This window comes from Aricia agestis, chromosome 20 (assembly GCF_905147365.1).
Source record: "Aricia agestis chromosome 20, ilAriAges1.1, whole genome shotgun sequence".
NCBI classification, from domain to species: domain Eukaryota; kingdom Metazoa; phylum Arthropoda; class Insecta; order Lepidoptera; family Lycaenidae; genus Aricia; species Aricia agestis.
Window position 1 is genome coordinate 10,251,072 of NC_056425.1, and position 26,235 is coordinate 10,277,306.

At 36.2% G+C, this 26,235-nt stretch overlaps 2 protein-coding genes and 2 non-coding genes across 7 annotated transcripts; 2 read left to right on the plus strand and 2 right to left on the minus strand.

Moving 5' to 3' along the window:
- Positions 1 to 18: 18 nt before the first annotated feature.
- On the minus strand, positions 19 to 7,874 carry LOC121736972 (trimeric intracellular cation channel type 1B.1). The gene is made up of 7 exons (XM_042128463.1): positions 7,631 to 7,874; positions 3,866 to 4,022; positions 3,431 to 3,603; positions 2,957 to 3,056; positions 2,019 to 2,139; positions 1,574 to 1,739; positions 19 to 82 (listed from the first exon to the last, which is right to left on the minus strand). The coding sequence occupies exons 1-6, from the start codon at positions 7,749 to 7,751 to the stop codon at positions 1,584 to 1,586; spliced, it is 828 nt and encodes a 275-aa protein (XP_041984397.1). The 5' UTR covers positions 7,752 to 7,874; the 3' UTR covers positions 19 to 82; positions 1,574 to 1,583.
- On the plus strand, positions 6,823 to 6,894 carry Trnap-cgg. The gene has a single exon. It is a non-coding gene; the product is annotated as a tRNA-Pro (tRNA).
- A 168-nt stretch (positions 7,875 to 8,042) lies between the features above and the next one.
- Positions 8,043 to 8,115, plus strand: Trnav-cac. Its single transcript has one exon. It is a non-coding gene; the product is annotated as a tRNA-Val (tRNA).
- Positions 8,116 to 13,410: 5,295 nt separating this feature from the next.
- LOC121736970 lies at positions 13,411 to 23,490 on the minus strand. Of its 4 annotated transcripts, none has more exons than XM_042128460.1 (9): positions 23,387 to 23,490; positions 19,261 to 19,410; positions 18,314 to 18,465; positions 17,837 to 17,992; positions 17,010 to 17,138; positions 16,077 to 16,353; positions 15,250 to 15,286; positions 15,079 to 15,138; positions 13,411 to 13,669 (listed from the first exon to the last, which is right to left on the minus strand). In XM_042128460.1, the coding sequence occupies exons 2-8, from the start codon at positions 19,406 to 19,408 to the stop codon at positions 15,111 to 15,113; spliced, it is 927 nt and encodes a 308-aa protein (XP_041984394.1). In that variant the 5' UTR covers positions 19,409 to 19,410; positions 23,387 to 23,490; the 3' UTR covers positions 13,411 to 13,669; positions 15,079 to 15,110. The 4 variants fall into 4 exon arrangements, with proteins under 4 accessions (XP_041984394.1, XP_041984393.1, XP_041984395.1 ...); XM_042128459.1 differs by having other exon boundaries at positions 23,312 to 23,490; XM_042128461.1 differs by lacking the exon at positions 23,387 to 23,490 and adding an exon at positions 19,890 to 19,963.
- Positions 23,491 to 26,235: the final 2,745 nt, after the last annotated feature.

Sequence of the window (26,235 nt, forward strand, 5' to 3'; positions counted from 1 at the left end):
TTTTTTTTGCATTTTTTACTTCTTTTATGTATATTTGCGTCGCTGGAATTGTCGGTGTCAGTCAATAAAATATGGAAGCAACCTGCAATAGAATACATAAACATGAGACTTGGCGGTAGCTCTACCGTAAAAGTTTATTTAAATTGTCTAAAACGTGAAGAAGTAAAACATTTGATTTACCATGATTTACTAATGTTATCTTGCTACAATGATGGAAAATATTATGATAATAACTTTTTTATGGGATTTATGAAATGTTTTGTTTAAAAACAAAACTTTGAACTACTATGAAGCAAAGCAACGCATAAAGGATTAAAAAATCATTTTAAAATTATTAGAACACTAATAGTATTGGATCCGACCGTAAAATCCTGCAGGAATCGTTTTTTTCGATCAAATTTATTTTAAAATAATCTTTAGAACGTATAGAATGGATTAATGTTGGGTTGCCTTGTCAAAAGTAGCCGCAAGTACCTCTAATTAAGTTTAATGTTCATGAGATAAATGCATAATTTGTTTGAATATTTTTTTCAGTAAATTTTACATCATTTAAAAGAAAATGACGAGACAAAATAAGATATAAATGGTTGCCAGCTCTCAGCCCCGGATCTTCAATTTTTTTCAGGCGGGGCAAAAACTGAAAAATGCCGCCCCCCCCTACCTACTTATGTTTATTTTCACCTTTATCAAATTTCAGCTATCAATATTATGTAGGATATATACTTAATATAATTAACAGGGTAGGGTTTAAAAGCGTGCGGGAGCCGGGCGGGCAAGATCTAGGGGGCAGCAAGCCGGGGCCCGGGGCACAGACCCCGGCTTGCTCCCCCCTAGATCCGGGGCTGCCAGCTCTAAGTCGGCCGCAACCGAGGGTTGCCAGCCCGTAAACAGAAACAAACAGAATTGAAGCATCGATTTTTTTAATAATTTTGATACAAAATTAAAGTTTTATGCATTTTGTGCATGAATATCCATGGTTGCCAGTTGCACGATAGCCGCAAACTGGGGTTGCCATCACTTTTGTTTAAGACAAATTACAAATGATCAGGCCTACAATTATTATGCCTGGGAGAATTTGAGGACGTCGAGAACCCGCAAGATTGCAATTTTTATTTAACAGGCGTTTTTATTTTTATGCGTAGTGTCCTGTCATTCCTTCTTAGTTCTTATTTTTCCATTGAATAGGTACACGCAAGTTTGTATTACGGGCTTTCATTTTACTCAATTAGAGGTACTTGCGGCTACTTTTAACAAGGCAACCCAACATTAATCCATTCTATACGTTCTAAAGATTATTTTAAAATATATTTGATCGAAAAAAACGATTCATGCAGGATTTTACGGTCGGATCTTAGGATATAACTGCCGCGCTCAGAGTGGACTGTGGAACATTAATAACTTAAATTGTAATAAATTCAAAATTTTGACATAAGCCCCATACATCTGTCAATAACTTCATTAAATTGAAAGTTAATCATAATTAAATGTCTCTGAGTACGGCGGTTATTTTATAAAATTAACTAAACTGTATGTATGTACTTAGTTATAAAAACCTCAAATTAAAAGGACTTACGCGTAAAGCACTAATTAGTTTTTTTGGCGTCTTTCGAGTCCTCCTTCGGTTGTCCTTTGCCAAGGATCTTGGCGAGTGAGTCCCAGATTCCGCCCAGGAACAGCGCACTGAACAGGTTTTCGAATGGCACAAATGGATCGTGGATGCCGAGTAGAATCGATGATAGCTGGAAAATAATAATAAAAAAGACTATGAAAACTCCTTAAGTATTGGAGATGTCTCACCAGTCATGTTGTACCTATTTAATATGTACGACAGTATAAATTATAATAAATAAAGTTTAAATCATTCTTATTAGGGCCTGGGGGGCACGGTAGTGCCCGCCAAGTCCTTGTAGTGGGTACGATCCGCGGTACGATAGATGAAGCCCTGTTGGTATTCTTAGAGCATTCTTCTTTTTTTCTCTTTCCTCCGCCCTCTCTCACTCATCTCACATTAAACTCACCTTGAAGTAGACGAAGAATATGACAATGCCGAAGTAAACAAGCGCGTGGGGCGCTGAGATGAGATCAGTCTTTTTGTCCAACACGAAGATCACAGACGCAACTAGAGACGCCTTTGTGTAACTGAAAAGAATAATATTAAAACTTAAGTAAGACAAACGCTGTGAAAGTTACGTACTTGTTGTTTCGCAGAGGCACGAATTATTCGTAGCTTGGCCTTCATGGTCGTAATTGCATCGTTTCTTATCAATAATGGAGTTTAGGGTGACAAAGCATAAATTATAAATATTTCGTCATACATAGCTCACGAGTGATTACCTAAATTATTATATTATTTAAATATGTAATATTAAAGACGCAACTCATTATGATCATTCAATGGCCAAACTGAACGTAGATGAACATTTATAACTTGTAAGCATATTATTACGATGCCTTTTCACGAATGACTTCGTTCTTTGAAAATTAACACACTAATTCACTGAGTAGGTACTAATATATTTGCTTAACGGATCATCCTCTGACTAACGACTCTAACGAGTGGTTTAGGTGATGCTTCAGCGAACTGACGTGGAACAATGTTTTTCATTACAAGAGTAAGGGTAACTTATAAGTTACCCTTACTCTTGTACTACAAGTTACAACTCTTAGTTGATTATAATCAACGTTGAATTTGATGGTCTTACTCTGAAGTGAAACTTTCAGAGTCCTTTATACGGCAGTTATTCTTACTACCTGCAGGTTGTATAACTAAAAATACATATTATTTAAGCCAGCCGCCCTGGATTTACAAACAAGCCGTATAGGCCGTGGCCTAGGAGCAGCAGATTTCGTACATGGGGCGGTGCGGTGGAAATAAAATGGCTCATTAATCATAAAAATACAAATCCGGACTGAAGTGCAGTGGCATGACAGTGATTGCACCAAATCATCAACTTACAAGCTTGGCTGCATTGTCTCCATGGCTGTGGGAGTCCACGCTCCTCGTACCAATCTCTCTATTAGCTTGGTAAACCCAGCTCCATTGCCTTTGAGGGTACCTGAAAGATGCGAAAATAAATCATAATAACATAGGTTGAAAAGATGTTCCAGTAAATAAAATTTTATATATAAGTAAACAATTTCTTACTATACGCACTTTTTACGTCTCTACTCTCTACGTAAAACTTTTATCAAGGATCTATTTATACAGTAATAAAAAAGTTAAAAGTGTTTATTTGCTACTTCATATAAATATACCAGACGGACACTTAACTGATTGGGCGTTCAACGTACTTATTTGGCGCAGAGCCAGTGCCCTAATGTTTGTCTCAGGTATGATATTCAAAAGCAATACCAAAGTTTGAACCAAGATTAATATGAACTCGAATGTAGTTATTCGTTTCTAATCAAGAAAACTTGAAGTTTTACTTACCAACAATGACCATTATGACGTAGGCACTAGGATACAGCTTGGCAGCATGTGTGACACCATCGTACACTTTCTTTGCCCTGTAGATCTCTTTCATGACACTTGCAACTATTTTTACAGGCAAGAACTTACCCACTTTGTACCCTATGTCAAATGGTGTGTAAAATACTATGTACCTGGAAAATAAAATAAATTATTAATAACATAATTTATTGTAAAATTCAAAGACTTTTATATTTTGAAAACCTAGGACTTGTGTACTTACATAATTACAAACTCAGTGCCTTGTAGAGGCGTTAAAATTTTGTAGTCAATCGCTTGTAAATAAAAGACATCTATAATTTGTTTACATCGTAACTTAAACGTTATTTCACGCCGATTTTCTGTTAGACCTTGGTTTATTCATCTCAATGGCTCTTAAAATGAGTAAAAGCTTACCACGTGACTGTGCCGATGACCAGTTGTGGTGTGTTCTTCAGCGGCGCCAGTATGGGCTCTCCTAGTAGACCATTGGCTACCATGCCTCCGGCGAATATCACCAGCATCGTGGATAGCCAACATGCCAGAGGATGTTTGCGGGAGAAAGCTTGTGCACCTGAAAAAATAATATGTATATCAGCTAAAAACCAGAGACGAAAGGGACAGGCAATAACTATAATATCCATCTTCAAAATATACGATATAGCCTATGGGATATTGAAGATACAGTAGGTTAAGTAATATTTAAAAAAAAATTCTTATCAAATTATTAAAATACTTTATTATTGCGTTATTATTTCCAAATTATTACAATTTTAATTCACACATAAAATTGTAATAATTTGGAAATAATCCAAATTATTACAATTTTATGTGTGAAATAAAATTGTATGGTTTACCATGGCCTTGTCTTCTGAATACCATAATTAAAACATACCTAAGTCCTAATAAACAACGTCCATTATACGGTAATTATAGTAGGTACATACAGGGTGTAACAAAACTAAGTGATAATACAGAGTGTGTACGTGTTTCATATTGAGAGTTCAATGTGAAAGTAGCAGCGCTGAAAGACCAATTTTTTTTCACTTTTGTGCTGGGAAACTCGTTACGCTCGGGCCCTTGCCCATACTTATTATCTTTTATCTATTCATACATCTTAATACATATTATTATCTATTCTGTGGTGTAGGCCACTTTGTTTCCGCCGCCCCATGCACGAAATCTGTCGGCCCCCTATGGACCCTGCCGCCCCCCTAGGATGCTGCCACCCCTAGGCCGCGGCCTATACGGCCTATTTATAAATCCGGAGCTGCTTCCAGTCACACTCCCCCAGTTATTAATTGAACATCATTTACGTATTAAAAATTAGGTCAGTACTCATTATATAATTTGCAATGCTTGCAATCAAAATGATAAATTGATTACAAAACGCATTAACTGATAGGGCAGACTGGCAGTTATATCTACTTTGATAAAAATTAAAATGATTAAACAGAGTTCGTATATCTATACTAGGGTTGTTGAGGAAGTGATTATGAGGAAGAGGAGGAGGAAGAGGAATTTTCACGCGCAAATTTAGAGGATGCGGATGAGGAAGAGGATATTTTTTGAGGAAGAGGATGCGGATGAGGAAGCGGAAGAGGAAGCGGATGAGGAAGAGGATGAAAGGAAATTATAAATACTAGCGGGCCCAACCCAAAAGTCTTTGTCCTGTCTGTACATAACTAGGTACATAGGTACATTACACAAAAATTAATTAAAAGGGCATTTTCCAGTGGACCAAACTATGAATCTAAATCATTCTCAAAACATACACACTAAAGAATCATCCAAATCCGTCCCACAATTAAGGAGGAGTTCAGTAACTAGACTAAGAAAATTAGTTTCAAAATCGACGATCAGACCGAATAATTCGTCTAGTTTTGAAAGTTGGTACAGTTGTTCCTAAAGGTGTCCAGATGAATATACTAAAAGTCCCCGAGGGTGGGACAAGAGCCGGCGGTGGGGAAGGGGGGGAAAGGTCTCTTTTTCAAGGTTTTTGCTTGTGACTCGAAAATTATTTAAAATATCTTTTTAGTGACTTCTACCTTAATTATCTACATTACTATAAATTACGTCCAAACTGTACGATCAAACGATCATTACTTTAAGAAATACAGAGTATTAAAAGGGTACGCTCGCACTGTTTTTCCATACAAACGTATTCCCCAATTTACTCCCTGGACAATGCGTTTAGACAAATGATTTTTATACAATAAGTACTATGATCTGTTAAAGCTACGTTAGATTTTTTCTAAATTTACTAATAAATAAAAAATAATGCCCCGTACCCCGCCAATCGACCGACCATAAAATAAATTTGAAAGATGTTTACGATAAAATAAAAACGTAGTGGTATAGACTCATTCTTCCTGAAGATATTTAAAAAGAATAAATTTAGATAGGATCAACTTTGAAGGAAGAATCACGGGAATACGTTACCTCGATTAACTGTACCTAGAGACAGATACAGTAAATCGGCGTAACGTAGTCCCCTGATTCCACCGCGCGCCGGCTCTTGTCCCACCCTCGGAGACTTTTAGTATATTCATCTGGACACCTTTAGGAACAACTGTACCAACTTTCAAAACTACACGATTTATTCGGTCTGAATTCCTTGATTTTCCCAAACTAAACATACACAACAACGCACACAAAAAAAATGAGTGAATGATACAATTCTCTGGCTCTGGCGTGTGCGTTGCCATGATTGGATTCGCGACGCGCATGCGCAGTGAAATTCCTCATAAATTCCTCTTAAATTTTGAGGAAGCGATAGCGGAAGAGGATTTTTTAATTTTTATTTATGAGGATGCGGTAGCGGTTGAGGAACCCAAAATATTGCGGAACTTCCTCATTATGAGGAAGCGGAAGAGGAATCCTCAGCAACCCTAATCTATACATTCGAAATAATATAACATTAATTAACATTATAGGACGTATAAATTAATGATTTTAATCATTATTTTATAGCACATAAAAACTTCTCAACGTGTAAGTTTACCTAAGTTGCTAATTGGAAATATGCCTACCTAGTACTTACTAAAATATTCTTTAAAAAATTTTTTGTTTCTCTTGTCTTCAGAAGGTCTTGGCAGGTCCTCTACCGTGGGCCGTGGCCCATAGATTAAGGATAGTATTATACCTTCATGCCGTGGCCCCATTGCGATTCGTAAACTTTGTAACAAACCACTAACCAGTATAAAAAGTTTTTTATTATAACGTTGTTATTCTTCGGTTACTGTTATGGCGTTTATTGCAAATTCAATCAATGTTGATAACATAGTTTTGCAAAAGTTTATTGAACTATGAAGTGTTAAACATGACGTCAACAAATAAGGGAAGAGTGTTTTAATTTCGATATAAATCAGTATGGCTCGTTGGTCTAGGGGTATGATTCTCGCTTCGGGTGCGAGAGGTCCCGGGTTCAAATCCCGGACGAGCCCAGGCAATAGATTCCTTTTTTTTGCCGACAACATACGACTTATATATTGACTTCGTTTTTATTAAAAACAATCAGTGATGGTAACACATTGGTAACATTATTTAGGTAAAACAATTTCTAATTTTTTAATTTCTTGAATTTTGTACTTTCTTTCATAAAAAGCTCCATCTATCAGTATTTGAAAGAAACTATAGTTAAGTGTTGTAGAGTGTTGTACCAAATACCTACAGCATCAGCACAAAAAAAACAAAAAATTACTAGTCCGAGGTTCAAATCCGAAACCACACATTAATATCTGCAGCATTGTCATTTGTCTCTAACGAAAACTAGACTTTTGAATTATGCTATCGTTTTTTAATTACCATTAAGTATATTATTATTACAAGGTGCCGCATATTAAGATAAGATAACTAATAAGTATCAACACTTATTTACATAGGTACCTAGATGAATAAATTATTAAACATTAAATAAATACCTAATAATATTAAGTATATTCTTTATAATACCTATACGTATAAAAAGCGAGCGGCCCCGTAGTAGTACTAACCAGTATAAATACTGAAAGCCGGGAACCAGTCTATTTATAAATTCTATCGGTGGTATTTCTGTACATTGATTTTGTAATGACTCGATATCATCAAATCAACAGTTACTGTTAAAAAAAGTTACTGAAAAACAACAAAATGCAGCTCATTCCTGCATCGATAAAAATAATTATAGAATTTAATTCTTACCTGCTCCTAAATCCTCTCGTACGGCTAGGGCACACAACAAAGAATGTGCTATATCGAAGTATGGATACATTTTGAGTTTTATGACCTGGTTGGCCAGGTCCAAGAAGGCTTCGGGATCCATCTTTCTTATTTATTTATTGCTGATTTAATTTATAATTTTATTACAACCTAACACCGACAAGGTCACGATGACGTGGCCGCGACTAGCCACGACCGAGTTAGCCGCGTGACTGACTGAGACGAGCTGGACGATTACGTTTACTATTATTTTGGTTCGACTTCGCACGGTTTTCACACGAAAAAGGATCAATGTCGCAACTTACATCACTAAATTCCACATTTAAAAGTGAATTTTTTGTTTCCTCTATGTTTCTGTTGAAATTGTACAATAAATTCCGCACCCCACCAATCGGTTTCCGTAGTGTAGCGGTTATCACGTGTGCTTCACACGCACAAGGTCCCCGGTTCGATCCCGGGCGGAAACAGTAACTTTTTATTTTTATTTTATTAAAATATGTGCATATTATTTTGAATTTTATGGTGCAAATTTAGCCCCATAGAGTATACATAATTATAGAAACAAATAATAATTAATTCATTTATTCATTCAATAACACAGATCTCCATTGCGTACTTGTACAATGGAGGTCAGTGTTCAATAATAATCATTATCGTCTGATTTATAATATAAAGTAAGACCTGGTGAATAGTGATATTACTATTCACCAGGTCTTACGGTTTTATTATGGATTAGGGAATTCTTAATTCTTATCATCTATACTAATATTATAATTCTGCAGTTTGTTTGTTTGTTTGAACGGGCTAATCTCAGGAACTACTGGTCCGATTTGAAAAATTCAATCAGTGTTAGATAGCCCATTTATCGAGGAAGGCTATAGGCTATATTTTATCACGCTAAGACTAATGGAAACGAAGAAATAGAGGAAAATGTGGAAAAAAACGGGGGGAAATTATTTGAAAGGGCTTATTTGAACGCGCTAATCACAGGAACTACTGGTCCGATTTAAAAAATCTTTCAGTGTTAGTCCATTTGTTGAGGAAGGTTATAGGCTATATTTTATTACGCTAAGACTAATAAGAGCGAAGAAATAGAGGAAAGTGTGGAAAAAATGGGAGGAAATTATTTGAAAGGGCTTATTTGAACGCGCTAATCTCAGGAACTGCTGGTCCGATTTGAAAAATTCTTTCAGTGTTAGATAGCCCATTGATCGAGGAAGGCTATAGGCTATATTTTATCACGCTAAGACTAATAGGAGCGAAGAAATAGTAGAAAATGTGGAAAAAACGGGGGAAATTATATGAAAGAGCATTTTTTATGTTTTCATGGCGGCCCATAATTATTATAATAGAACCAGTTAACATTAGCTACAGCCTACATCTAAGGTTTTTATTTGGTTATGTAGGACTAAACGTATAAAAGCAAAACACGTTTTAGTAATGTTTAGATTTATTAAAATAGTAAATTCATCAAACACAAAAACATTCAAAATATCAATTATTATAATTATTAAAACTATGTAAGTAAGTATAAAAAATAAATAATTAATATTTTAGGAAAACAAGCTGTTTGGGGGGGGGGGGTTTTGTCTCACTCACTAGTCACTAAACTATTTTTTTTAATCTGCGCCCTCGGACGGTTCTGGGTTGATAGCTGTCCAAGGTCAGACGCAGTGGTGGTGATGGGATAGCTAGAAATTTCCTTTTATTATTTGGGAAGATTTTGAAATTCTTCAATTTGACCTTAGATTGGGGGACATAAACCCCCCCCGCCCAAATCTAATCTTCGGACCGAGCTTGATGTTTGGTTTTCGGACCAAACTACTTGAAAGTGTGTAGCCGGCATTAGGAACAAGTTACGGTAATCACTTCAGTCTTGTTACATAGTAAAGTTTACACAGCCAAATACTTTGGAAACATTTAAATAATATAAGCTGCCATACATAATGTTTTAATTTCAATAATATGGCACAAGTTTAGTCATTAATATAAATTTAGTAGCCTCATACTTTATATTATACAGGGTGCAATTGAACCTTCCTGCCAAATTTTTTCCAGGGCTTAGGTATCATTAGGAGAGTCCATTTAACCAAAAAAAGTTGGGTGTTATTTTTTAATAAATTACATATTTTATCCCATTTAAAATCGTTGCAGAATGGTCACTCGCGGCGCAAGGGAATGAGCGGGGGTGACGCGGGGGGAAGCGCGCGCGCGGGGGCACGTCACGCGCGGCCGACGCGTCGTATCCATTAATTGTAGTGTTTTTTAGGATAACTTTCAGAAGCTATTTCTCAACATTTTAGTACTGAGTGACTATAAAAGAAAAAATACGTGTATTTTAACTAGGGAATGTTATTATTCGATAAATTTACTATTCGAATAATTCGAATATTTTACAAAACTTTTCGAATAATTCGAATATTATTCGAATAATGGGGATTGTCCATTTTTTTTAATTTTGCTCATTACAAAAACATTTCGAGGAATAAGGTCAGTGATCGTTTTTCTGTAGATAAACGAAAAAAATACCCATTAGTTACTTATATTTTTGAACAAATACGTTTAACCTTTGTTTGAACTTCAATGGCGTTAAATTAGCAATAAATTCGACCAACATTACGTTTCGAACTTTTGGTAAGCTTCTCGTATCAGCTTTCACATAATGAGAACTTGCATTTGACGAACCAGCCATTATAAATAACATTGAAAGGAAATTTAAAACATATGCAGAGGTCAATTGGCGGCCGATGATGACGTCAAGCGAAACTTTAAAAATTTATTGAGAAAAAACTAGCCAATGAATTTCAAAATTATTTAATTTATATTCATAAAATACCCTATTTTAACGAAAAAAAATATAAAAAGTACATGGATTTTTTTTGGACAATGCCCATTAAAAAATATTGAAAAATGCTGAAAACTCTGAATAAAAGTAACAAAAAGCTTCGTACAGCCATGTACAACCTATTTTGTTAGTACTATAAAGTGAGCAATTCTTATTTTTACTTTTATCAACATAAATCTTTATAAATGACATAGTTAATTTTTATTGTTAAACACTTTAAAAATGTATATTTTAAGGTTACAGCTGGGCAATAAAAGAAAGGCTGTAAAGTGTAAACCGTTTTCGATCGTAGCACCTTTTACTTTTCTCATGTGATTATGCTTAAGTCTTGCTAGGCAGCAGTTGAGATTAAATAATAATATTATGATATTCGACGTTATGATATCTGTTCATTAATACCTAGTTCACCTAGTCGGCTTCACCTGTGTCAATGGGGCTCGAAATTATAAAAAAGGGCCACTAGAAAACCAACCCCACAACAAAGAAAAAAAATTGCAACGAAGCCCTGGGGGAGGGTGAAACAATCATAGAGCTGGTGAATTTAATAACTTGAAGTTTGACAACACCAATAACATGATATTAAGGAGCCATCGACATTTTTTGATACTGTACTAACTGTTTCAATTATCAGTCGAGGACTGCCGTGGTAAAGCTATTGAATAGCAAATTTTTATCAACTTGTCGAATAGATCACATCGCGAGCTTCAAGCCAGAAAGGCGTATAAAAAAATTATCTTTTGTATTTTAACTACATATTTTAAAAATCTCAATATTGCACTTACATTTATTACCTTCATAAAAAACGAGTTTGTTTTATATACACCCTTCTGGCGTAATGAACATGAACAACAATGAACTAAAAACATGGTCAACGGCGACGATGAATGGTCGTATATTCATTAGTTAGACTAAAAACAGATTTATATATATCACGAGCTTTTACCCGCGGCTTCGCTCGCGTTAAGAAGTGTTATTATATACAAACTTTCATCCCCTATTTGAACCCCTTGGGGTTGGAATTTATCAAAATCCTTTCTTAGCGGATGCCTACGTTATAACATCTACCTGCATGCCAAATTTCAGCCCGATCCGTCCAGTGGTTTGGGCTGCGCGTTGATAGATCACTATGTCAATCAGTCAGTCACCTTTGAGTTTTATATATACAGATTAAAGATGTAGAATATTCATATATAATATTATTTTTCTGAAATAAACTTAATTACGTTCTTATTCCATGTTAATTTTATGTTTGATAGCATTTTAAACAAAAATAAAAAATATTTTTAGTATTCGAATTATTCAAAAAATAATTTGGCGAATATTCGAATAATAAAATCGTCGAATATTCGAATAAAACGAGTATTCGAATATTCGAATAACATACCCTAATTTTAACAAGGATTAATATATCAAAATTTAACTGGAAGGTTTAATTGCAATTTTATTTACCACCTTTTACTGAATGTGTTGCAATTATTGTTTTAAGCATCAGTGTGGCGATCATTCCTGCATCGCGCTATCGAAGTTTTCTGAGCGCGTCGGTATATATACGACAGCTGAGATGTATCATGTGGGCTACGGCCTGACCGAGCATAACACCTTCTCTGTCGGAAGATCTTCCTTTGTGGCGGCCAAGCTTATCCCACAAGTGTATGAAATACTTATATGCACATTTTTATGTGAACAAAAATTAAATTACCATTATAAAATATGGTGTGAATTCTTTTGAACAATAAATGTGTTCAAATTATTGTTATAGTCCAGAAATAGAGATAAAGACATCTGGGAACAAATTATCTGACGCGTCCGTAAGTCGCGGCACATGGACGCGCCTTGTTTCTATCAGATTAATTAATACAAAATACACTAAGCTGTGCACAATGTCTGTCATAAATTGCGGACGCGACCTTGAGCGTACGGACGCCCGAACAGGAGGCCCGGGGCGCGGGGACGTTTTGTGTTTATAACACTGACCTCAATTATTGGTTAGGTCAGCGGTTTGTAAGCTTTTGACTGGCCAGACGTCCGAAGACCCGTCGTCCTACAAACGTGCACATTGTTAAGCCGCGTCCGTCAGCTGCGGGCTGCGGCTTACGGACGCGTCCGATAATTTGTCCCCAGCTTAAAACGAGGATACTTTATTTTGTTTTCCTGGCCATGTTAATCAATCAAAATTATGATGTAAAAGTTTACAAGCACCAATTAAAGAGCTATTGCTTTTTCTAACTTCATTCTACACTGTTTACTTTAAACCTAAAATTATCATAAAATTCTCTCTTTAATAATTTTCTGTAACATATTTTAGTTGAAATAAATAAATAAATAAACATTACCACACAAAATTAGATTCTTTGAGATTCTACATATTAGTTTTTGGTTTATTATTAATTTATTATCATAATAAATTTTGTGATAAATTAAAACACACACATACCCTCAACTTTTGCCTTTTTTTCACTTAATAATATTTGTAGCACTTTTCATAACATACAATCTCATGAGGCATGAAAATAAGCTTGATATGTAGTAATATTAAAGGCAAGCTATACTAGGACATTTGATCGATGTTTTCTTTATTGCGACCATCACATAGACATAACATACCTGATACCACATTACAACTGCCTCGCTCTTATATCGTGTGTACCACAGAAATAAATCAAGATAGAACAGCGACGCGCGCGCGTTGCTAAGGAATCGCTCGTGTCAATTTTTGCTTGCTTTTAGTTTTACTTACCCGTGGAAAGAAATACCTCCTTTTGACCGATTCACTTTCGTACTTCTGTTTTCACAATTCGACACTGCACGATGAGGCATTTTTGCACAACCGCTCTGGTGTAATCAAGTCGAGACGTGCGCGCTGACTAAATGAACGTTCAACGAATCTTGCACACTTGTGCAAGATTGAAACACGCGTACTCCACCCGCTCAGCCGTTCTATCTTGATTTATTTCTGTGGTGTGTACACTTTCACACATTGTAAGGCTGTTTGGTCCCAGTAGTACCTTAGTCCTTAATTGAATAAAATAACTTAGAAATTAGCTTAGTTAAATATACTTCTTACTACTTACTAGTTATTGCCACGTTTTAGTATAAAAATATTTTTTATAATTTGTCTTTTTATTACTACTAGATATAGACCTGTGATCTTCGATGTATTTACTTCAGTCCTTAATCTGAAAATAAAATAATAGTCGTTAAAAAAATAAAATGTCTTTTAACACCTCCATTGTGGGTATCTCAGACACAATAGATTTTCAATTGTTATGCGGCTGCCGCTTGGGGATTGATGGGTTAACTAAATTAAATTAGGCCCACTTGCGCCAAAACTTTGAGTTAAATAAAACCCGGGGCTTACTAACTCAGTGTTAACGTTTTTAAATTTTAACTCATACTACATATTGCACCAGAAGAATTTATCTCAGAGTCAACTAACCCGGGCTTATGTCATGTTCATTCATTCTTTTTACATCCAGCCAAATATGATAGAGCGAATGCTGAATAATTTAAGTGTACTGCTCTCTCTCGCTCCACAGTACTTTAAATAAGGCTATCTCCTTATGTCAGATTTGAAATGACACGTGGTTCTATGTCGCATTGTGTTGTGAATTGTAATATTTTGTGCAAATAAATTAAGCGGAAAATGATAAAAATTAGGAAGAAACACTTGTGTCCAATGTTTATGTAGTCTACCTATTTATAAAGGAGTTCACTAAAGACGCACTAATCCAATGATATTATTATTAAACTTTGGGAATTACTTTTTATGCTCATTTGTATATTGCAATTATTTTTAATTTTATTTAATAAAAAGAGAATTTTCTAGGCGAAATCTTCGATGGAAATCTTTGTCTCTTTGTGAGTAAATACGGGATCCTAAACAGATCGGTCTGTTCTACAATCCTTCTGTAATACGAGTCCGAACTAATGTATTCGATAATTTCTTCATCATCATCAGATAACAACCACTGATCATTTATCATGGTTAAACACAAAATAAAACCGGTACCTATTACTGAACACAACAAAGTACATAAGTCATAACCGAAAAATCTCAGTTTTCATATTACTAACCCAGAGTTAGTTGATTTAACCCTCCGACATCGGTGGGTTAAAAATTTTAAAAATTAACTCGAGGTTAACTCCTAACTCTTGGTGGTGCAAGACATGATGTGAATTTAAATTCGAAGTATAATTTAACTCAGAGTTAAGCGTGTTAACCCAGTCTGGCGCAAGTGGGCCTTATAGTAAAATATTTAATTTATTGAGCATACCAAGATTTATAAGAATACAAGACGTGCACTGTAAAGTGTAAGCCATTTATCCGAAAATTTTCTAATTCCGATATACAATAATATATCGAATTACATGCGCATTAGAACATTAACGCACCAATAGCTGCATAGTCGTAGCAGTATCAGCCAATCAGAGTTTAGTTAGCGGTGCAGCGTTTTAAGCGCTCGATTTTAAAATTTTATAAAGATCTCATAGTAATACTTAAAATTTTATGTGGGTTCTTTAGCCTCCCTAATCCTTATTCATATTAGAGTTTGCGACGATTTCTTTTAAAATTAAGTTTGATTACCTTATTCATAGAACTTATAGAGAGGTCTGTCATCATTGCCTTAGATCTGCTTCGCGCGTACTGTAAAAATAATAGTCATAATTTTATTACCATACAACAATGTCAGGGGAAGTCACAAAATACTTTTCAGTAACTGTAATGTCTAGTCTCTGCTGTAACATAATTACTAACCTTTCCTTTTTGATGCCTGTTTTAGATTTTCCGTTTGCTGAAAAAATAATTAAAAAGTAGTTAACAAAATTCCTGATCACGTTATTAATTATGTTTAACCTCTCGAACACCGGGATGTTAAAATTCTATTGAGCCTCAAATACCGCGTTCTATGGCGCCATTCAAATTTTTCGAATTTAAATCTTAAACACACTAAAATAAGTTACAAAACAGCGTGAGGTCGAGTGCATCAGGTGGCTCATTAACGTGCCGGTGGTACACAGAGGTATTTCTACGGGTGGCATGTTAAGGTGTCGGTGGGGTTCAAGAGGTTAAATACTATTTTACATATTTTGAATAATTAAATAAAGAAGAAAGAACATGACAAAGACTGTCATGTCCACTTGAGACTTACATCAAACCCGTTGCGGGTTCAATTTAAGAAATTTTTCTCCACATAGCATACTAACGTTAAGCTGCTCTCTAGATTTTCAGATATGCAAACGTGAGTGGAAGAACACGAAAGTAACAGTAAAAAATTGCGTTTTTTTTTTATATATAGGGGCTTTAAGGACGGAAAAATCATTTTGAATACAAAAACTGTGCATTTTGTTTAGTCAGATATATTATTAATGTATATTATTGATGAAGTAGCTAAGTTACAAGATTTGTTCAAATTATAAGGGAAAAATTTAATTAATGTCTGTATGTTACAAAATGTTACTTATCGTGTTCTTCCACTCAAGTCTTCATTTATGATAGTCTATTTCGAGATAAGATGAGCAGCAACCCATATTTTAAGTAAGCCTAACCTAATAAAACATATTTGCTCAATACAGGATACTTACCTACAACTTTTTTATATGTACAGTTCTCATGCTGCAGGAACATAGCTGTAGCCTCTACCGAGTTGTTATTCTCCGACTTTATTGTGGAATATTCTGTGCCGATGTCTTGTATGTGATTCTTCTCTGGCGTGGAAGTCGCCATGTTGTTTGGTTTCGAGAAGGTTCCAGTCTCGTCCTCGATGGTACCGGACGGTTTCGAGTCTTTGTTGAAGGCGATTTCGTGCTCCGAATCCGAGTAATCGGATTTGTCGCTTCTGACGCTCGTCACGTTCGTGAGCTGAAAAAGAAAACAAAATGTCATTTTAACTACTTTTTTTTTATTGTTCCAGCGAATACATGCCAATGAGTACAGACTAAAGACTAACAAATAAAATATAAAAAATGTAATCAGAATGTAACTTATAACATATTGTAAATAAGCCTGTTCTTGTATACATATTGTAAATAAGTCACATTCAATTGTACCAACAGCCTTTACATTTTGGACTCTCTTTACTTAACATCTGGGACAGCTTTAAAAATCAATTAAGACTTCTATCAATACCGATGAAGTAGATAGATTCCTTGCATGAGGAGTTTTAATGCGTAAAAGCCTATCTTTACTTCTAAGGGCCAATTCAGCCGCGACGCGACGCGTAGATGCGTTTCTAAATTTGTATGGATTTGACAGTTTTGCACGACGTCTCACGCAATTGAAGTCTGTCAAATCTATACTTTAGAAATGCATCTATGCGGTCTGAATTGACCCTAAGTGGGCCCCTAGACGATCAAATTTAATATGCAATATCAATGAACAATATTATTGAACAATTTATTTGACACTAAGATTGAAATTGAAAGGCGAGTTCAATATCAACCCTAGACGGTCAATAATATTGCGTAGTACTTGATATTGCACAATAAAATTGATCGTCTAGGGGCCTAAATCATTACCGTGTAACTGTGATCGTCGTCGGAGTCGGCGTCGAGGTCAACCATCATCTTCTCAATGAGCCGCTCCATGCTGGACTCCGCGCCCGCCTCCGCCGCCGGCGCCTCGCAAGAGTTCTTCTTGTCCACTATCTGAAATAATAAAATATGGACATTTAATTGCATTTTCCAAAGGTAAAAGTAGGCGATTAAATTGCACTATAAAATCTAATGGTACTTCAGCGCGCGCACGTCCCGCTGCTCGCTCTGTGTGTACGCCACCTGTGGTGTTTGTATGTGTATAACACGTACCTACCATGAGCTCTGTGTGTGTGCCATGTGTGTGTGTGTGTGTGTGTGTGTGTGTGTGTGTGTGTGCGTGTGCACGTACCACGAGCTCCGTGTGGTCTGTCAGTATGTGTGAGTTCAACACGCACGTACCGTCGCTCGCTCTGTATGACGTCACCTGCTGTGTGTGTGTGTGTGTGTGTGTGTGTGTGTGTGTGTGTGTGTGTGCACGTAGCACGAGCTCCGTGTAGTCTGTCAGTATGTGTGAGTTCAACACGCACGTACCGCCGCTCGCTCTGTATGACGACACCTGCTGTGTGCGTGTGTGTGTGCGTGTGTGTGTGCACGTACCACAAGCTCCGTGTGGTCTGTCAGTATGTGTAAGTTCAACACGCACGTACCGCCGCTCGCTCTGTATGACGTCACCTGCTGTGTGCGTGTGTGTGTGCACGTACCACGAACTCCGTGTGGTCTGTCAGTATGTGTGAGTTCAACACGCACGTACCGTCCCTCGCTCTGTATGACGTCACCTGCTGTGTGTGTGCGTGTGTGTGTGCACGTACCACGAGCTCCGTGTGGTCGGCGGGCGGGCGTGCGCGTCCGCACAGCGCGAGGTCGAGCAGCGCGCGCAGGCTCCACGGTCCACGCGCCCGCATCGCGCGCCCGCCGCGGTACTTCAGCGCGCGCACGTACCGCCGCTTGCTCTGGATGTATGTTACCTGCAATCGATACATACCTTAATTTTGGCAGGAATAATGAAGCAAAAATAATTAGATACTTACATGTATTAAAAAAAATCAAAGCCTCACACAGTATGACAAAATCAAACTTTTTTGTACTCCGAACTAAACAAGTCTACACAGTACTCTCGTCAGTCACTGTTTTTGAAGTCCCTGAATGTTTTAATGATAATTAGCTATATTGTTTTTCATTCAGTATGGAGAATCAAGAGCCCTAAAGACGTATGTGCAGTCGTGGTATGTAGTTCCGCATTCCACATTGCAGTAACACTATTGGGTCTATATTCTATAGGTACTCACCACATCAGCAGACCTGACAGGCGGCTTGCCGAGCGCCAGGTTGAGCAGCGACAACGTCTCCCGCAGCACGCGCAGCAGCAGCAGCAGCGCCAGGAACAGCACCCACGGCAGCGGCCGCACCAGCTCCGGCTGCGGGCGCTCGTCCACGTCCACTGGAATGTGACGTCATAGCTCAGTAAGGAAATTCATACAGGCAAAGATCATTTTCGCCGCCCTTTACATACTTTTAAGGACATATTGTGACATGACAATTGACACGAAATACCTTATTTCATTATAGCACCGCCACCGCCTAGTGAGTGGTGGTAAGTGATGGGTAGGAAAGTGTCCCAAATTCTTATTGACAGTTTTCGACTTTATCGAGTATTTTCCATTCCAAATCAAAATATCGAAAAACCCTCATTCCGTAGCAGAACACTATTGGCCTCGCAATCGCAATTTGTTTTATTTTACATAATTATGTATAATATGTATGATTATTTATCAATGAACTTATTTACATCCATGTTGCTAATATATAGCACAGATAACGCCAATGCAGCATGTTGATAAACATTACCTACCTAATACCTATAGTCTCACATTAAAAAAGTTCTTTGATTACAAGTAAAATTGTAAACCATCGCCAGTATTCCAGGTAAGTGATTGGCAGAAGGGTGCTTTCTTTCTTCCGTCAGCATAGGCAGAAGAATAGGGACAAACGCTAACCCAATAATACTAGCCGGACCGTACAAAGCTCACCACTATACAAGCCTTTTACCCCAACATCCAGTGTCAGATTCACATTTTTTATGAGCGTAGACCACTTTATTTTCCGCCGCGCCCTTGGATGCTACCGCACCTCTATTATGCTGCCACCCCTAGGCAGCCTATACGGTCTTTTTATAAATCCAAGGCTGCCTGCATTATAGTCTACAAGCATCTGCACAAGTCAGTTGTACACTTACATGGCGGCGGCACAGCCCACCTCGCGCTCTTTTCTACACACCACAGCGCCCTATCAAGGTAACGCAGTACCGTCTGACCACCGCGGTAGCTGGCGGCGCGCTCCGCAGCATCGTGCAGCACTCCCAGACCGAGGGACACCAGTTCCATTTCTGAAATTCAAATTTGGAAGAATTATTTTTTTTATGAAACGAGGAGGCAAACGGTTGGTCGTCGTTTGGTCATTCAGGTCTAAAAAAGACACCTAGATGTCACTGCACATCACTGAATAATGTATATGAAGGTACGCAAGGATTCCCGAAAAATTAAGGTAGTACTTATAGTAATTAGTTCTACAATCTACCTAATAAAAAATCTAGATGCGGTAAGTATGTGAGGTGTAAATGATGCGGTCAAAGTCCTATCACATAGCAAAGATTTGTTTGGTGTTATTTAAGTGCAAGTAATTTTTACACATCAACACTTTCAACGTGTCCATCAGTTAAAAAACAATTACTTCATTTAAAAAATAAATAAAAAAATCAATACCTGATAATAAAATATCACTGCAAATGGACACGAGATAAACTGAGGTGAAGTTAAAAAAATGTGAATCGATATTTAATATTATTGTATAGATAATACGAGTCACCTTTCCGATATCTCAGCAAAATACGGCCTAAGTTTTTGTTGATCAAAATAGGTGCGCGCGCGCAGTGATACGCGCTCGCCGCTCGCATCGCAGAGTAAACTGTTTCATTAAACTTCGTACCGTAATTTGGGGTGAATAGATAGGTCTTCGAAGTTTGGTAATTATTTTCGTAAGGTTGCAGAACGGATACCCACTTTTTTAGTCGTGTATATATTGAGTCTTAGGCCAAACTATTGATATAAATTTGTTTCTCTTCGGATATGTTTGTAGTTATTAAAAAAAGACACAAAATATACGTAATTTCTAATTACTACTTATCAGGGGACAAAAGACACACCTGAGGGGTGATTGGAAAATTTTCGTAGGGCTGCCTCGTTACAGTTTCCCTATATATTCTTTATTGGATAAAGGCAAGCAAACTTGGGAAAGTTTCTTTAATTATTTATTAGTATAAATTAAAAGTAAAATTATATTAATATATTTTCGAGGCATTATTGTATCTGAGAAATAAAATAATGTAAATATTTACAAAAAGAAATGAAATACCTTACTAATTTATATTATTCTGTTAAGAATGAATAAAATTAAATAATATTGAATGGATTAAAAAATAATCAAGAAAATTAAAAACGCTTTAAGTAACTAAAAGATAAATTTAAACTGCAGATAACCACAACAAACTTTGTGGCAGCCCTGACATAATCATGGCTAATCACCCCTCTTTCGTAACTAATAACCCCTTGGCCGTGTCTATTAACCATATTTGCGTGCTTATTAACCTCTCAGGCGTGTTTATTCACCCCTTTCGTGTATCTAATCACCCCAAAAATTTAAAGAAAATAAGGCTTACGGATAAAGAACAATTTTGTATACTTACTGCATATTTTTACCTTAATAACTTTATCAAAATATATTATAACAGCACTGACCGCAATTTGAAGAAAACTATAAACTATTATGACCAAAATTCACCGAAATACGGAGGTTCAAACTCGCTCGTCTAAAACGACTTGTTTTGTTGTCAACTTTGAAATTAAATTTTGGCAGTTTTAGCGATGTAGCCACACATAAAAATTTGCCAGACTAAGGAGAATGATATCAACAAATTTATAAAGTTGCGGGTTTTTTACTGGGGATACCGAGTTTGCCATAAAAAACATTGAAACTTATCCTAAGTTTTTTTCCTATTGCCCCCTTCAATTCTATTCACCCCGGTTTACGTACCACTAAAAAAACTGTCTGTCTGTTCGTAATTGTAAATTATAATACTATTCCAAGATATAGTAGGTACAGTTTGTTATAGAGTTAAATACTGTTTGAGCAAGCTCTTGTTACCTACTAGCAGAGAAAAAAACTGTGATTTAAGACTCCAAAATAAAAAATATTATATAATTTATTTATTTATTTATTTATTTAATATTGGAAAACCAACAGCTTACAATTTTACTTAAATAGTTAAATTATAGATAAAACAAGAAGCCAATGACAGGTTTTCACCATTAACAAAGATAATCTAGCAAACAAACATGATTTTTTAACACAACAAACAAAATTTTGTGTAACTATAATTATATACTAAGGTTACAAAGTACAATGATGTTTAAGAGAATAGAATATAGAATAGAACAGTAATTATAAATCAATAGAAAATATTAATCGAAGAAGTTAAGGTTCAGTTTGTCTCTTGCATTCTTGGTCCGCAATGTATAAGGATCGAAAGAGAATTTTTTACAGACATTATTAAATTCAATGCTAGCTCGCACTAGACAGGAGTTACGTCTATAGTTAGAATTATAACATGGGATAGCTAGTGGTGGATTAAATCTACGTGGTCTAGTTGGTACATAAAAGTTTACTTTGCTGAGAAGGTCAGGACAGTCAATTTCGTTGTTAATTAATTTTAGAATGAATATGAAATCAGAAATGTACCGACGATTAAACAAAGTTTGAATGTGAAATTTTTTACAAAGGTTAAGGTAGTTATCTGAATTATAGTATATTTTAAGTCTGTAGCATAGGTATCTCATAAATCGCCTTTGTATATTCTCGATCCGTGTAATATGCACGGCATCAGGAAATTTTGTACAATAGTGCTCCTATCTATGAAACCGCGATAGCTCTATGGTCGCTTCAAGTCGCGTAAAAATAATAAAAGGCGAGTGAAAGGGACAAGTAGACGGGTCAATGTACAAAATACTGCACAACGCGCGACCACATAATAATAAATTATTATAGACTGTCCAAATGCATAAATGAATTTAGTAAGTCAATAATGTAAAACATTGTAGTAAAGTCGAATGTAGAAGTTATATTATCAGGTCATTGTTTACATAGAGCGGCAAAGGGCAGAAGGTTAGTGCAATCACAGTTGATATCAGTCAGCCAAGACAAATATACAAACTAATTAATATTGTTTAATCATTATACCTTATAATGTTTGTCTAGTTAATTATATATTTAGCTGCTTAATCAAGAAATAGGGCTTAAATCTGACCCAAAATAAGGGACAGGTTCGGATATTATTTGGACCAAGGGTTATATTATACTTTAAATTTAATCATGTTCCACAACATTTACTAAACTCAGAGATTAAGTGAAAATCCAAACAGAATTATAAAAAATAATAATTTATACATTTTAATAATACACCCTTTTATTGTTTAATTAGAACAGATGTATTTTGCTATGTTTTTTTAATCCAATAGAATTGCTGTGCTGAGTGCAGTCAAGGAAAGAAAGTGACTGTAGAGGTTCATAAAAACATATTTCCACTGCTCTGGTAGACCCTTAGGCTGGATTTATCGTTAAGCGTTTCGGCGGCGCCGTTGGAGTGCGCGCGTTCGAATATGTATGTGGGTATTAGTAGCGTTTTCTAGTTGAGCGCGCCGCAGCAGCGCGCTACAGGCTCAGCAATGGGGCTGAAAAGCCAGAACCCATTTCTGGTACCTAATTCAAATAGATTTTGAAATGACAATAAACGAGAGTGTTTTTGATGTTGGTTAGATACCTATTTGATGAGAATACTATTTTGCAATTACATTGAGAGTTCATGAAAATTGTATTATTGTAAGATAATTTTGTAGATTCAATATATCCATATCCAATATCTGTATACATAATGACTCTGGTGTTATAAGGTTTCAAGTCATTTTACATTAATACAGCAAGACAATCCTAGTAATAATGCTTTACAATCTTTGTTATTCCATAAAAATGATACGATGAATGATATTACGTAGATTGCCAGACGCTTTTACTATGGCCGCACTGTATGCTTTACCTGCTTTGTGATTTTATAGTAAAATTCTTAGTTGCTCTTATTCTGCTAACAAAAGTAGAAAATTTAAAGTACCTTCAATAAATATAATAAAATAATTATAGCACAAAGCTGCTATAGTAAGAGATAAACCAGTTTTACTTACATAAAAGCAAGTAGCCGGTTGAGGAGATGATATTAATTTATCGTAACCGATTACCGAAGTTTTGTTACTACTTACTTGTTATAGTTCACTTTCTATTGATAACTGGTTCCCTGAAATATATGATATGCTAAAGTTACAAAAATGAAAATTCTACAAATTTGATACTTAAAATCTGTAAATATTTAATAATTAATTAAAAACAAAAATTCGAGAAGTTCAACAAATGAATGAAGTTCCGAGATTTTCGAGTTGTCAAATGTCAATTAATATCAACTGTCAAAGTCAAGTCAATGTCAAATGTAATTTTTTAATGTGGCGATTTACCCGTGTTCCATTTGATGTTAAAAACGATCAAAACGCGGGGTCAGCTTCCTGTAACCAAGCTGTAGACTGTACTACTACTGCTGTAGCAGACTACAGACTGTACTTGTACAGAAGATCATGAATAAAATGTGAAAGAAGATAATTTTCTTTTGAGTTTTCTCGTATTCTTTGTAAGTTGTAAGCATAAAGTTAATTAATATACCTAGCGAAACCGTTTCCGCTTCCTTCCACTAGGTACTTATATTAACTTTATCCTACTCCTACTAGTCCTACTTCCTATCCTACTTCCTACTATCCTACTAGTCCTACTTCCTACTTCCTATCCTACTAGTTCCTTACTTCCTATCCTATTAGTTAAGGCGAAAGTTTGTTTGGATGTATGGATGTGTGGATGTATGGATGTTTGTTACTCTTTCACGCAAAAACTACTGAACGGATTTTAATGAAACTTTACAATAATATAGCTTATATATCAGAATAACACATAGGCTACAATTTTAACCGACTTTCGAAATGGAAGAGGTGTTATGTTCTTTTTTTTATCCTCAACGATTACTCCGCCGTTTGTGAACCGATTTTCAAAATTTTTCTTTTGGTGTATAGGTTATCATTCCAATTTGGTACCATATTCATAAAAGTGGTGACCTGATGAAGAGATCCATAAGTAATCGAGAGAACTCCTCAAAATTTATATGGAAACTAGCTGTCCCGGTGAACTTCGTGTCACTTTAAACCCCTTCCTGGACTTCTACGAATATTTTAAGACTGAAATCAGCCCAATCCGTTCAGCTGTTTTCGTGTTTTAGCGCGACTAACACATTTGAAAATCCATTTTTATATATGTATAAGATATGTGGTGACTTCGGTTCCGTGAGTAGTATTCTAAGCATATCGATGGCCCCAAGTCCCAACGAATAAACGTGCAAGAGCTCTTACCAAAAAAAAATTTTTTCTGATTTTTCGTTTGCATGGCCTTTGATACACCTATGTAAATTTTTTGGATTTTTTTTGACTTAAAATAACGATTTTATAGCAATGTAGACCTTTATTGTACGGAAAAAATAATTACATATATCACATTAATAATAAAACATGCGCTTATAATTGCAGATTATTTTGTTTATTTGAGTTCACCAGAATAAACGTGTTAAAACAATCTGGCGCACGTGTCCTCTATCCTTTCGTTTGGGTTATATCCTTTCCTTTGGGTTATAACTCTTGCATGATTATTCGTGTAAAAATGCAAGCGACTTCTATGAGTAATGCCTCATTGCAGATGTCAAAATTTTGAATATAATAATCACAGCTATTCTATTATCTTTTACTAATTTCTCTTGTCTTCTCTGTTTTCTTAAAGGTTATCCGAAGAGCTATTGTAAAGTTTATCAGAAGAGCTGCTGGTGAGTTGCCGGTTTTTTTAAGAGGAAATACGCTCTCTTCTTGAAGGTTTGCAGGTCGTATAGGTCCGGAAATACTGCTGGTGACAGTGCATTCCAAATTTTACAGCGCGCGGCAGAAAGTTACGCGAAAAAAGCACGGTGGAAGACTGCCACTTATCAAAAGTATGAGGATGGTATATTTTTCACGTGGAACGATGGCGAAAAGTTGCAGGAGGTATGATTCCGAACAATTCCTCAGAGCACTTCCCGTGATACAACCGATTGAGGATCCAGAGTAATAATATAATAATAATAATAATATCTATGGACGCTTCACACCACGTCAGTCTGGCCCCGTGCTAAGTACCTAAAGGACATGTGTTACAGGTACCAGACAACGTAAATATATTTAATACTTTTATAATATACATATATTTAAGATTTTTATTATATCATACACATATTTAACACACATCCAGACCCGGGAACATCGAAAACTTTTTGTTCCGTTGGCGGGATTCAAACCCGGGACCCCCGGCTTGAGCTACCAACGCGCTCACCACTGAGCCACAGAGGTCGTCAGAGTGAATCTTTTTACATCTCGGCGTAATTCCAAGGGGTTCAGCATGTTTGAAACATTATGGCAGTCAACAATTCTAGCGGCCCTTCGTTGGATACGATCCAAAAGGATTAGTTGGCATTTTGGGGTCCCTGCCCAGAAATGAAAACAGTATTTCATATGAGGCCGCATCTTGTAGAGTTGCAGTCATTGGTCCAGACTCCAGACTGAAACACTGTCGCGCCTGTTAAGAACACCATGTTTTTTCAAGGCTAACTTGGCATCACCCTGGACCCTAGAACTGGACTTCGCTCGATATGTTTACGCCAAGTATTTCAATGCTGGGAGGGGATTGTTAAAGATGTGCCCTGAAAACGAGGATAATATACGACCATTGGTGACTTTTTAATTGTGAACGGGCAGAATTAGCGGAGTTGAATTGGACTAAGTGTCGTCTACCCCATTCAGAGACTTTCTCCAGTGAATTCTCTATTTGGGACATAAGTTCGTTTCGACTGTCCGAGTGACATTTAACCGAGAAATATGGTGGAAGCCGGTAGATAGGGCATTACCTGTACTATCATCCGCATAGCAATAAATGCCGTTGGTCTGTAGCATGTCATTGATCTGCCTAAAAACTTGTGACCTATTTGCATAAATTC

What these genes read in the sequence shown, in the direction of transcription:
- LOC121736972 (XM_042128463.1), bottom strand. Translation starts at nt 7,751, where the DNA reads ATGGATCCCGAAGCCTTCTTGGACCTGGCCAACCAGGTCATAAAACTC. An exon ending in GTCATCGGCACAGTCACGTG is followed by an intron (nt 3,604 to 3,865) that starts GTAAGCTTTTAC and finishes TTTATTTTCCAG; the next exon opens with GTACATAGTATTTTACACAC. An exon ending in TATTCTTCGTCTACTTCAAG is followed by an intron (nt 1,740 to 2,018) that starts GTGAGTTTAATG and finishes ATTATTTTCCAG; the next exon opens with CTATCATCGATTCTACTCGG.
- LOC121736970 (XM_042128460.1), bottom strand. Translation starts at nt 19,408, where the DNA reads ATGGAACTGGTGTCCCTCGGTCTGGGAGTGCTGCACGATGCTGCGGAG. An exon ending in GTGGGCTGTGCCGCCGCCAT is followed by an intron (nt 18,466 to 19,260) that starts GTAAGTGTACAA and finishes GTCACATTCCAG; the next exon opens with TGGACGTGGACGAGCGCCCG. An exon ending in CTGTCAGGTCTGCTGATGTG is followed by an intron (nt 17,993 to 18,313) that starts GTGAGTACCTAT and finishes TATCGATTGCAG; the next exon opens with GTAACATACATCCAGAGCAA.